The sequence below is a fragment of the Vulpes lagopus genome, chromosome 1 (genome assembly GCF_018345385.1).
Source record: "Vulpes lagopus strain Blue_001 chromosome 1, ASM1834538v1, whole genome shotgun sequence".
In the NCBI taxonomy this organism is placed as follows: domain Eukaryota; kingdom Metazoa; phylum Chordata; class Mammalia; order Carnivora; family Canidae; genus Vulpes; species Vulpes lagopus.
In genome coordinates, this window is record NC_054824.1 from 163093504 (window position 1) to 163106625 (window position 13122).

Below are 13122 nucleotides of genomic sequence, written 5' to 3' on the forward strand. Positions count from 1 at the left end.
GAGGAGTTGAGAAGACGAGGGGAAGTCTTGAGGCACAAGGGGCACTGCGATCTCACTCCAGAGTATTGGGCTGCATGTTTTAGGTGTGGGCAGCACAAGCAGGGATTTTAGAACTGTGAGTAATTTTTCCTAGTAAGGAAGGACCCGATGTATTTCTCTACCTGTTATATGTGCCCACCTGTGGTCAAACATCCTCACCTGTGTCGAGAATTCAGAAGCATGCTGTGTGTGCATACGTTCGTGAGTGTATGTACACGTCCGTGTGTTCAGGGGGTGGGACTCAGACATAGCCTGCCTCTGGGCAAACATTGCAGAGGCTGGAGTCATGTTATTTACTTCCCCATCCTCTCCATTCATTTCAAATCAGTTGAAAAAATCATTGCTTGTGTATAGCTGTTCACTTTTGTAAACTACTTATTTTGAGCATCTCATTTGTTTATTTGCTCACTCAGCATATGGTGACTTTTAGTAACTTCTGAGTGAGAAACTTCAGAGTGAATAAAAGAGACTGTGTAGTGCGAATTCATAGCATTCCCACATAATGCTTCTTAAGGCGGGCTAATTGATTTTTCCTTTCTCCCAATGTCCAGTGTAAAGTGAATTTGGGGTATTGTTCTTTTGAATCCCAAATGATTGAAAGAGGGGGAAAATACAGGAGGCTTGTGGCAAAACAAAGAAAGAGAAGCAAGTGTTCCCTGAATGGCTGGTGGGGGTTTATTCGACAGTAAGCAGATCTGTTCACAACACATGTGCAAGTGTGTGTGTGTCTGAGAGAGAGAGAGAGAGAGAGAGAGAGAGAATACACACCGAAAAGAGTGCTCCAAGACAGTATTGATTGCTATTGATTGTGTAGGCTGCGGCTGCTGAAGGAGAAAGCCCGAGATGTTTTACTGGGGAAACCAGAAGTAGCGTCTGTCCCCTGTGCCTCGGTGAGGTGGGGAGGTTTTCAGGAGGAAGGAGGGGACAGGGAGTAGGTGGAGTGATGCACCGAACTTATTAGCTTTGACATCATCATTGTCTTTAAATGAAACAAACAAGAAGATAATTACAGGCAGAGAGAGAGGGAGAGAGGAAAGCAGGAGGCGCTGAGAGAACAGGTCCCCCGAAGTACATGCTCTTCTCACTCTCTTTCCCATCTTCCCAGGGACCCACAAGACACCCCGAAGGTGAAGTCAAGGGCTCTCAGACTTATAAGGTTATTAGGACACCAGACTGGCATCCCCAAGGAGAACTTTACGGAGACTTGCAACATACCAACAAGTTGGAAGGAGATTAAAAAACCCGCCGCGCTCCAAAGCCCAAGCACCAGGCTGAGGGAAACACTGTGACCTGAGCAGGCACACTGGCAGCTGGATGGGGATCTGGCTGAGGAGGACCTCTGGAGAGCAAAAGCTAAGTACCAGCTTGGATTTCTGTGTCCCTCACGTTCCCTTTGCAATTTGAGATCTAAGCATCAGATTCGGTGTCTCTGTATGCAAGTTCTTTCAGTGATTTGTTTGAAGGTGGAGGTATCTTAGGTGGAGGGCTCCAGAAAGAACTGAACCCCTAGGGCAGGAAAAGGGAGGAAGAAATGAAAATTAGAAGATAAGTGTCTCTTTAATGACTTCAGGTAGGGAGTGGTACCGGTTTGTGAGGGAGTGCGTGTTTGGGAGGATTTGGCTGCTGTCTGTGTGTCCCTCTTCTAGTACCAGCGGGGGGAGGGGCTATTGAAGAAGGGACCAAAAGAAAAAAGGAAAGAAAGAAAGAAACCTGAGCTCTTTGGGAGGAGGTTCCAAGGAACCCAGAGAAATGAACTTTGTTCTGCAAGGACAAAACTAGAGCCAGGAGAGCCAGGTCAAGGGAGAAGGGAGAGGGAAGCACAGCACTCATCATCGGTAGCCAGAAGAGGCACTCTTTTGGGGCTGCTCCTAAAAGTTTGGTCCCTGAACAAAACAGTTTCCCTGGTGACTGCGAATTCACTGCTAGCCGTCTTTCTCTTCTCCCCATCATTCCTGTGTGGTACCCAGAAGTTGACTTCTGGTTCCATATAAAGAGCTGGGGGAGGTATGATGTGCCTAAAGATCCTGAGAATAAGCCTGGTGATTCTGGCTGGGTGGGCACTCAGTACTGCCAGCTTGGAGCCGGGCTGGACGCGCAAGAGATCCCTGGCTCAGAGGGGACACCTGAGCCAGGTGCTGTCAGAAGGAGAACGCTGTTGGCTGGGGGCCAAGCTGCGAAGACCCAGAGCTGCTCCCCAGAATCACCTCTTTGGGGTCTACCCCAGCAGGCCTGGGGACCACCTGAGGCCCTACCCTGTGGGGGGGCAGGGAAGCCCCCAGGCAGGACACAGTAAGCCAGATGCCACTGGGGGCATGGCTGTGAGCCCAGCTGGAAGCGTAGGGCTGAGGGGTGAAGCTGAGCAGCCAGCTACCCTGTGGGCCCAGCATGGTTCTAATAGGTGGTCCGAGCTGCAGGGAGACAATGACACTTATCTTGGCGATAGAAGATCCAAGGAGATTCCAGGTGAGGCTGAGACTCAGGAGCGCTCAGCCATGGATGCCACCATTCGTGGCCCAAAGGAACCCCAACCAGAGAGCCGAAGGAAAGGCCGAGCCAAGACCAGGCATCGTCGCCAGGTGGTGAAGGGGCAAGCTGGGGGCGTGCTGGGAGACCCCGGTGTCTCTCCCTGGCATTTCCAGTCTTGGCCTAAGCATTCCCTTGTACATGGTGTCAGGACCAGTTTGGCCGAGGACAGCATCCAGAAGAATGGAGGGGACCCCTCCCGGGAAGCAGAGACCTTTAACCCCCACGGAGGATTGCCTGTCTTGTACTTCTCGGGGAGGCGGGGGCGGCTGCTGCTGCGTCCAGAAGTGCTGGCTGCGATTCCCCGGGAGGCGTTCACAGTGGAAGCCTGGGTGAGACCAGAGGGAGGACAGAACAATCCAGCCATCATTGCAGGTAATGGCCCACTCCTGGGCTTTCTGTGGTCCTTGGGGGTACAGCTGGCTTTACATTTGCCTGGATTAGACATAGGGGGCCGAGGAGAGGAAGGGGACAGGGGCAGGAGAGCCAGGAGGTGCTGGCCAGGGAGGGAGGGGGGAAGGGCCTTTATTCATTAGCACAGCCGGACTCCAGACATCAACTACGATAATGACTCTCTAACCACAAGAGCATTTGTCCCAATGAGTATTGATCTCATGTGGTTCTATATGTCTTGCTTGCACTTAGGAGACCTTCAGCTCGATCCTTACCCCTCTTTAAAGGGAAAGATCTCTGGTTTGTTGTCAGTGGGGAAAAGGTGTCATGCTCCATTTCTCGTAGTTCAGTCTGAGAGACCGGGGCAACTTTGACACTACATGTCGGGACCAGGACTTACACAGTGAACCAGGCATGGGTGGGGCCAGGCCATGGGAGAACAGGGCTTCCAGGTGCACAGCCTTAAGCCCTGGTGGTTCTCTCTTCTTTGAGCAGCCCTGGAACTTAGCAGAAAGCTACTCTCTGGCCCAGGTCCTGGGGTCCCTTTACTGGTCCTAACAATCATGTATCTAGCCTAAGAACAGCATCGTCTGCTGGGAAAGATGGGCACTCACAAGCCAGGATCCTGGTGTCTAGCCCTGGCTTCTGCACGAAGGACCTAAAAGGGAACTGTGTGTAACTCTGGTTCTGATCACAGCTAATATCCCACAACATTACCTATAGTGTTTTCTGCTATACCCAGATCTTGGCTTTCAAGGAAAGTCACCCAGAAGGACAAAGAAAAGGATAGCATTAGGAATAATTATCTCCCTTGCCTTATGGGGGCAGGGAGCGGGGGGGGCGGGGGGAGAGGGGTTTGGTTTCAAGCAAGGGGCGCGGGTTAGACATGACAGGTCATTGCTTACTGTCTCATTATCCCTTTGGATTCCCCCCATGATAGAACCTCACACAAGGCTAGGCATGTTGTAGATCTATCTCAATCTCATTAATTTGTATTATCTACAATGCCCTTTGATGTTTGCCAGTCCCATTTACATTGGTTGGGAAACCAAAACCAATGAGAAGTGTTGTGCCAGAGGCCAAGTGGGAATGGAACCCTAGAGCTCCTGAAGTGCTTGACAACTCCCCAAATGAAAAACTTCTCAGGTTGCTGGATGCCTGCAAATAAGTTTCAGACTGGAGAAAGAAATCTGGAAGGAGGGAGCCTCTTTCAATGGGGTGTTGCTGGAACATCCCTCCTGGACACACTGTCTCCCCCTCTTTGGCTGTGATTTCTCCTTTGGAAGCTGGGATTCCCAGACACTGAGCACTCTAGAGTCTTGTGGTTTTGCTTTATTTTATTTTTGGGTGGGAGAGAGGGCGTGAGGGGAGGGGAGAGAGAAGGGGCTGGGCTGTAAGATAGGTGGGGGCAGAGAAAAAGTAGAAGGAAATCCTTATTCTGGGGCCAAATGGAAGAAATAATGAGATGATTATCTGATCAGAGTTGGCAGCTTCACAGCTTTTCCCAGATGACATCTTCTTGCTGCCTAATCTCGCTTCCTAGTACCCATCTGCCAGGGAGACTGTGTGCTTGCAGTCTAGACCAAGACCCACGGCTCCACTCACCCCTCCTCCTGCAGTAGCAACAGAGGGACCTGGGATCAGTTCCCTGGCTGTGAAGAATCAGAGAAGGATCCAACAGGAATATATGAGCGAAGTTCTTAGAGGCTCTCAGTTATTAAAACCCAAACCTGAGTGAACAAATTCAGGACAGTGGGTACCTGACTTCTGTCCTATACCTTCCATGTCTCGTCTTGCGCTCTCCAGAATAGCATTGAGAGCTGATTCCAGTTATAGCATTGCTTGTTGTGCCTCACCTGCCTCCCCACCCCCTACCCACATCTCTGTCCCTTGCCCCACTTGTCCTTCCCCAGTCACCTGGCCCCCCTCCTACCGGCCCTGGCCACAGTGCACACGCTCAGATCCTTCTCCAGAGTGCCCCTCTGAACTCTCTTGCCTCTAGAAGCATGTAAAATTAGGCAGGAAGTCTTTTGCCGAAAGTCTAGCCTCTGAGGCTTCTTTCTCTTCAAATCAAAGTGGCCCCTGTGGTGTACTGGTATTTCCCCTTTAGGTCCACACCAGGAACGCCGTGGGTGGGGAATACCCAGGTCCAGCTCCTCTCCACCTAACTTCCTGTAGCTTACCTTAGGCTTGAACACATCAGAACATATTCAGGAAAGATCTAGGGTAAAAGTCTGGGAAAGATGGGGGCTGAGAACAAAGCCTTCATTCTTCAGGATTTTAGTGGCCGGGCTCCCAAGGGCATAAGTCTTCGTCTACTCACTGTGCTTCATGTCCTTACTTCGCCCATGGGTCCCATGGCTAAGAGCTGTGAGGTGGCCAAAGGCAGTCCCCCTCAGGTTTAAAAGTCTCTGATTTACATGAATTTACTCACTCTTATCAACAGACCAGTCCATCTGCCCTCTCTTACCCAGCCCTGGTCCTGTAGCTGGTCACTGCCTGTTCCTGTGCTGCTGGGCCTTCACCTGTGCAAAATAACAACTGGATCATGTTCCTGGGAGCTAAACCTAATCCAGCCTTTGAAGTTCTGTTGCTCCAATGAGAATTATCTGAGATGCTGCAAGACTGGACCCTAAACTCTTTTCCAATGGCCCTCCAACCTCAGCTTCTATCTCCTTAGACTCAGCATCTCAGTTCTCAATGTCCCAAACTTGGGGCATTTTGCCTTCAGAAGATACCTTAAGCAATTCAATTCTACTGGCCACTGTGAGGGAACCCCCCTGTGATGTGGGGCCTCAGGGAATACTTCTCACAGGGGGCACTAGGTGGCAGTGTTGCTTCATGCACAAGAGAGTAGGTGACTCTTTGGAAGCCACGTAGTGGGGAATGTGTCTGGTTTCTTGGAATGCCGTCCCTGTCCTGGCCTCTGGACTGTATTTTATCATCCCCTCCCAGAGTGTTGTTGGTAGGCATCCCTTAGGGTTGGCTTCATACAGGTCTTTTTGCAGGGCCTATGTGAAAGGGCTAAAGTGGTATTGGGGGTTGTAACTAACTTGCACTTGCAGGAACTAGTAAAACAAAATAAACTAGTTACTTCCTCCCTCCACCCTAAACTCCCACATTCTTCCAAAAGAAGAAGTTAGATTCCAGAATGGATTGCTGGAATCCTTTTATTCAGGGCCAGGAACAATGCAGGCCTCGCAGACTTTAGGTGCTGAGGTTCTTTCTGGCCCCTAGAGGGGGTGTGATGGTGTCCCCCACCACCCCAGGCTTAGGCCTTCCAAAGTTGCCTATTGCCTGTTCTCTGGAGCAGGGCAGTAGGAGGTGGGAGTGGACTGTGTAGGACTGCTCTGGCATACGGGCCTCCATGAAAGTAAGGATGCAGGGACCTGGCAATTTAGGGAGGTGGGGCCGTGGAGGAGTAGCCTGAGGTCACCAGCATATTTGGTTGGGCTGTTGGAACTCAGCAGTGGACAGAAGCCAAATTCTGTCCCATCCTGATGGGAAATCCTTAAGCTCCAGCACCCAACCCTGAAACCATCCTGTTCCCTCCTTCTCAGCTTCCTTTCCCCTCCTTCAACCCCAACATACACAGAAGAGGAACTTTTAATGGGTTCCTCCTCACCCGTAATTGATTTCAAATGTTCCCTGCAGTTGCCCAGCTGAGTAACCACCTGCAGCTCCAAGTTGCAGGAGACTAAGTCCATGGCAGGATTAGAGCCCAAGTCCGTGTTTCTTCATTCAACAAATATTTACTGAGTGCCTTGCCATACAAAGCCTGCAAGGCACCGTGGGGAATACAAAGATGTCTAAGAAACTGTCCCTAACTTGAAGACCAGTTCTCTTCTGAGGATCCAAGTTTCAGAGCATATCCCAGTACAGAACTGAGAAGTCAGGCAGACCTGGAATCAGATCTCATCTCAGACACTTATTAGGGCTCTGATCTTTGGCCACCCATTGAACTTTTCTGAACCTTGGATTCCTCAGATCGAGGAATGAGATAAGGTCTTTACAGAATCATTATGGTGTTTAAATAAGTCACATATGCAAAGTGCCCAACACAGGGCTTGGCTCGTGGTACTTATGTACGACGTGGTATTAACAGCGGGAGACAGTCATCACTAAGAGCAGTGGGTGTTACCCTACTTATCTTTGATTCTACCCAGAATCTATCATTTTTCCTTAGGCCAGAATATTCATTTCAATTTCTTAGGAATTTAGTTAGGTAATCTGTGAAATAGGAATGATGGTAAATAGGATTTTTCACGAGATGGTTTCAAGATGATTGAGAACACTGTAGAATCAGATGCCTAAAAGAATTCAATTTTTAAAAAATCATGTGTTCTTTTTACCCTGAGCAGTACTATTTTGAATAAATTGGACAATGGCACTAAAGCTTTTTTGGCATCACAAACTCCTTTGAAAATCTGACGAAAGCTATGCTTACTCCCCAGAGAAATGTACATATTCACATAGTTTACATAACTTTCAGAGCTTTTTGGATTTGCTTAATGGCCAGTGTCTACTGCCATGGGTTTAAAACCTCTTGTTTAGAGCACTTTGATGGCTTTTTTGGGTATGTTTTGAATGACATCTGAAAAATGCAATTTTATGGGATGTCAAGACATCCCCTTCTCCCAACAAGGGAGCTGTGTACTCAGGGTAAGAAGTTTCACTAGTGTGGACATGGAGCTTCAGAAGACAGATCCTGCACTCAGAAGTGTCAGCGTAGATGTGAGGAGAATTGAACAGAAGGACCATGTATGCTCTCTCCCACTTTATCCAGTCTTAATGGGAGCAGAAGAGCCACGTACATACCTGTTACAGAGCTCTTCAGGATGAGGATTCTGTGACCATCCTCCTCAGCTGCCTCTTCCTATGTCGTAGCAATGATCAAAGTCGCAGTGTCTGCCCTCATGGCACCCTGGCAAATTACGCATTTCGTTCCACTTTACAGCTCTGCTCCCTGACCAGGGCCCAGGTGTGCAACAAAGCTATAGCACCCCTACCCTTTGCATGAAAGAACTATGGATGTGAGGGCCGATGTTGGTCTCTGGGGGGGTGGGTTTGCCCTCTGTGGTGAGAACGAGATGCATGCACATGCTTGTGTAGACAAGCCATGTGCCCTGATGGTTGTAAGTTAGCATCTGCACATGAGGGGTTTTGATTTTGTGCCTGTATGCCCCTCCAGAAGGGGAACAATGTCTACTGTTAGAAGTGAAACCTGTCACTCTGCCCCTTTCCAGGCTAACAGCTGAGCCCCTTGACTGTACAGCCTTCCCAGCTTCCTATGTGAGGGTGAGCTCACATGGCTTCCACAGCCCTTCACAGGTGGTTTCTGGGGTGCGTGTTGCTTCCTGCCTTATCAGTTCTGTACATGTCTCATTTCTATCTACTCAAAGTTCCCCAGGAGCCAGATGCATATCTGATTCACTTTTGTCATCTTAAAATACTTAGCACGGTGTTAGGCTCTCAGTTACATTTGTAGGAGACATAAAATAGAAATTTAGATTGCTGGATGCCCATTAGGGATGAGAAAAATGGTGAGAGGAACTTTCTGCACTGGAGGCTCTTTGTGGGGAAAAGAAAAAGTTTGCCAACTCATGCTCTAGAGCATTGCTTCTCATCTTAAATATTGATAGAGATCACTCGGGATTCTTAAAATGCAATGGCTGCCATTGGCACATGCCTTGCAGTGGTTGTACTGAGGATAAGCCTCACAGGCCTCCAACTACTGGCTGTTTCACTGACCAGAGACCCCAGGAGCTATGCTCTGAATTCATCACGACACTTGCACTGAGGCCACACACACTTTGGTGTGGTGAGGATAAAGCAAACCAGTTCCTGAGCATCAGGGCATCTCTGACAGCCAACTCTGGCTTCAAGACTCTCAAAGGGCTTGCAGAACATTCCTGTGTCTGAACAGCTTCCGCTGTACCTCTGCTCCCTCTTTCCTTCCTTCAAGGTCAGACTGACAGCACGGACCGATGGCTATCCCAGCCTTTCCAGGCACCCGCCCACCCTATTCTTTCTCCGAGTTGTCTCCCCTAATGAAATTTTGTACATGAATCCAGTCTTGGCATCTGCTTTTTTGCACTAACACAACTAAGTAACACAGTACAGATTCTGATTCAGCAGGTCTGGGGCAGCCGGAGATTCTGCATTTCTAACAGACTCCTCGGAAGTTGTGCTATTGTGTGGACCATACTGAAGTAGCAAGACTCTAGGCTTGTGAGTCTAGAGCAGGGGTCAGCAAACTTTTTCTGTAAAGGCACAATAGTAAATGACTCAGGCTTTGCAGGCCATATAGTCTCTGTTGCAGCTATTCTGTCTTTAGGGTGTGTGGAGCAGCCGCGGACAACATGTAAACGGATGAGTGCGTCTGTGTCTCAGTAAAACTTTATTTATAAGCATAGACAGCAAGCCAGATTTTTTTTTAAAGATTTTATTTATTTATTTATTCATGAGAGACAGACAGAGAGAGAGAGAGAGAGAGAGAGAGAGAGGCAGAGACACAGGCAGAGGGAGAAGCAGGCTCCATGCAGGGAGCCCAATGCGGTACTCAATCTTAGATCTCCAGGATCACGCCCTGGGCTGAAGGCAGCGCTAAACCGCTGAGCCACCCGGGCTGCCCAGCAAGCCAGATTTTGCCCATGGCCATAGTTTGCTAGCCTGTGGTCTGAAGGGTACTTCCCGTGTGCCATTCTTCTCCCACAGCCCTCTCTTGCCTCGCTTCCTAGCCCTGTGCTCCCCACGATACTACCCGCAGAGAGGCCTTGGCAGTATCCGTGGTGGGAAAACGCTGTCTGTTCAAGTAAAAATTGAAACTTCCAGAGATTTCCTGCAGGAAACAAGTCTTGCTACTTTTTTGGTTTGAGCATTCCAGGTGGAGTTTATATTTGTTTATTTACTTAAAAAAATAGCATGAGCTATAACTTACATACCATCGAGTCATGTGTTCACACTCTACAATCAATGTTTTTTTTTTTTTAAGATTTTATTTATTTATTCATGAGAGACCACCAGAGAGAGGCAGAGACATAGGCAGAGGGAGAAGCAGGCTCCCTGTGGAGATCCTAATTCAGGACTTGATCGCAGGACCCCAAGATTTCGACCTGAGCTGAAGGCAGATGCTTAACCACTGAGACACCCAGCCGTCCTTTTTTTTTTTTAAGAATTGTGAAACTTTTATGAATCTGATTTTAAAAGGTTTCATTTGATCCAAAAGAGATGCTGAAGCCATCAGCAGCCACTCCCCATTTCCATTTCCCTCCTCACCTTCCTGCATCCACCACCATGAGAGACCACCACTAATTTCTTTTCAGCCTCGATAGATTGGCCTCTTCTGGACATTTCATATTTGAATCTGGCTTCTTTCACTGGAGGTTAGTTCATCATGTTTAACATGTACCGGAGCTCCATTTCTTTTTATTGCTGAGTAATATTCCATAGATATATCACATTTAGTTTATTCATTCTTCAGTTGATGGACATTGTGGTGGCTTCCACTTTTTGGCCACGGTGAATACAGCTACTGTGAGCATTGTGTACAAGTGGACTTGGGTTTTCATTTCTTTTTTTTAAAATATTTATTTATTTATTCATGATAGAGAGAGAGAGAGAGAGAGAGAGAGAGAGGCAGAGACACAGGCAGAGGGAGAAGCAGGCTCCATGCAGGGAGCCCGATGTGGGACTCGATCCCGGGACTCCAGGATCATGCCCCGGGCCAAAGGCAGGTGCTAAACTGCTGAGCCACCTATGGATCCCCGGGTTTTCATTTCTTTGGGGTCTCTACCTAGGAGTGGAATTGTTGGGTCACTCTAACATTTTGAGGCACTGCCAGACCATTTTCTGAAGTAGCTGCAGCACTTTGCAATCCCAAGCAATGCATGAGGGTTGGTTTTATATTTCCTACCCTCTACATGGGAAGGGCTCCTTGACCACACTAATGACTAGGGCCCTACCATTGCTAACATCCGATAGCACCTAGTCTTTGAGAAATGTGCTGTTGTCTGGTGCAGGAAATAGAGACACCTGGACCCCAGTCCTGAGGCCTCTGTAATCACAGGGAGCCCTTGATGGTTGAAATGGATGCTACCCTCAAGCTTCTTCCCCCAGCTTCTCAAAGGCATTCTAAAACAGCCCTTTCTCTCCTGACTCCAGCTCTTCATGGAAGGAGTTCCCCTTTGGCTGGAATTGCATCACTTTCTATTACTTTCTGCACATATGAGCCCTAAAAGATATCCAATGGAGAATATTTGGGCCCTCAGAAGTTACAGTGCATCAGACTGTGTTGGGGCAGTACCTTCAGGAAAGAAAGAAGGAGAGAGACAGAGAGGAGGAAGGAAATAAAGCTCATGCAGCTCCCTTATCAATGCCCTCAACCTTCTTCTGGGTTCCAGCTTTGGGTGCATTGCTGTCTCCCTGTGAGCCACTCAGATTAGGACCTGGTATCTGACTCCCAAGGGCTAGATGTGGGACTTAGGAGTCATCCAGGTGTCTGTGGGTGGATGGGAGAAGGAGAGTTCCCTCTGGGTGGTAGCACAGAGAGTCCCCTCTGTGTGTGTGTCCTCTGCACATAACCATGGGCATCTTCCTAGTCACACCCCAGCTTCAGTGCCTGATGCTTATTATTGCCCTTCCCATCCTCGCCCCCAGCCTTCAGTTACTGCCTCTCTTCTTGGGATTCAAGAAGAAGAATCCGAGAATTCGGGATTCTTTCACCATCTCAGGGATTCAATGCCATGGGGAGGACCAACCTGGGTGGTGCCACTAGCTGCTCTCTCTCCATCCTCTGTTAGTGGTGTGTCCTCTCCCATTCTCAAGGAATGCCCTTAGGCATTCTTGGCATAGTTCTTGGGTGGAGCCCAGGTTGTCGGGTTGGAAATGTTCAGGAGTGTCAGGGGCAGGGCTGGAAACCAGGGATCACCTTTGGCAGCCCGAATAAATTTGACCATAGCTGGTTGCCTGCAATGCTTTGTCCTCCCTGATCCCTCCTTCATGCTCTTCTTTATTTGCTCCTCTGGACTGCCCATCTGAGTCATTCAGAATATGTGCACCTGGATTATGTGTCCCTGGCTCCTTCTTGTTTCCATCCTTGTCAATGCCTCAAGGAGGCCAAATGAATAGGAGAGGGAGACTGTACCTTCTTTTGGATTCTGAGCCTACATACCCTGAACATCTCTTAGATTCAGGTCCTGATGCCATAAACAAGTCCATAAACTCCATGCTTCTGCACTCCAATACATGGAATTAGATTACCCTAGGGGCTTGTCAAATCCCTTATGCTCGTATCATATACATCATGACGTTGGCCCCTTCCAGGAAGCATGTTGTATGCTATGTTTGTGTCTAAGAAATAACAGCATCCTCTGTTTCTCATGCTCACTACCTACTTTAAAATAATCCTACTCTTTGAATTTTTTGAAAAAGAGAACATCCAGGAAATAAAGCAACAGGGGCAAAACAAAAACATCCCAGTTCTCTTTATGAGTCAGCAATGAGTGGCAAAAAAAAGTGATTGTTTCCCAACTATACACATAGGGTCCCTAGAACCCCAAATCTCAAACATTTGAGGTTGTCATGGCAACCAGTTGTGCTGTCAAGACCAGTAATTATGTCTCATTTCTGAATTAGAAGCCCAGTTACTAATCAGAGGGGAAGTCACAGAGTTTGAAAGTCAATCAGTTAGTCAACCATTCACTTGGTTACTCATCATTTGCTAATTTTCATATAAATAATTGCTATACATTTTGGAAAGGATAGGGAAGAAGTAAAGTAGTTGGATTCTACTTATTCATTCCTCCATTAATTTATTCACTTATCCAACATATTGAGCTTCTAGCAGGTGAAGTTTCAGGCATTTAACCATGTGCTGGAGAATCAAAAATGGGCAAGACCTTGCTCCCTAGTGGGAGCAGACCTGTAACCAGTTATTACTGCCTAGCCACTGGGAGGGTCTTGTCTTGCCTAGATGAGTCTGAGAGCTCCTTGAGGCTAGGGAAGGAGAGTGGTTAACCATGGAGACAGAAGGAGGCCTGGGAAACAACAGAATTGGGGAAAAGAGAAACGGATAGGACTTTGAACATGTCAGACAGTGCAGTAGTGTCCAGCCATCCAGCAGGCTTGAGGAGGACTCAGTGGATTCAGCAGTTAGGATATCACTGG

The 13122-nt window shown here is 48.2% G+C and overlaps 1 protein-coding gene across 1 annotated transcript in view; it reads left to right on the top strand.

The window, feature by feature from the left end:
* The first annotated feature begins 1957 nt into the window (after positions 1–1957).
* The window catches only part of PAPPA2 (pappalysin 2), a 272084-nt gene continuing 260919 nt past the window's right edge, over positions 1958–13122 (top strand). Inside the window, exon 1 of the mRNA XM_041765686.1 lies at positions 1958–2937. Coding sequence (XP_041621620.1) covers positions 2046–2937 — 892 coding nt within the window. The 5' untranslated portion in view covers positions 1958–2045. The remainder of the gene's footprint in view (positions 2938–13122) is intronic.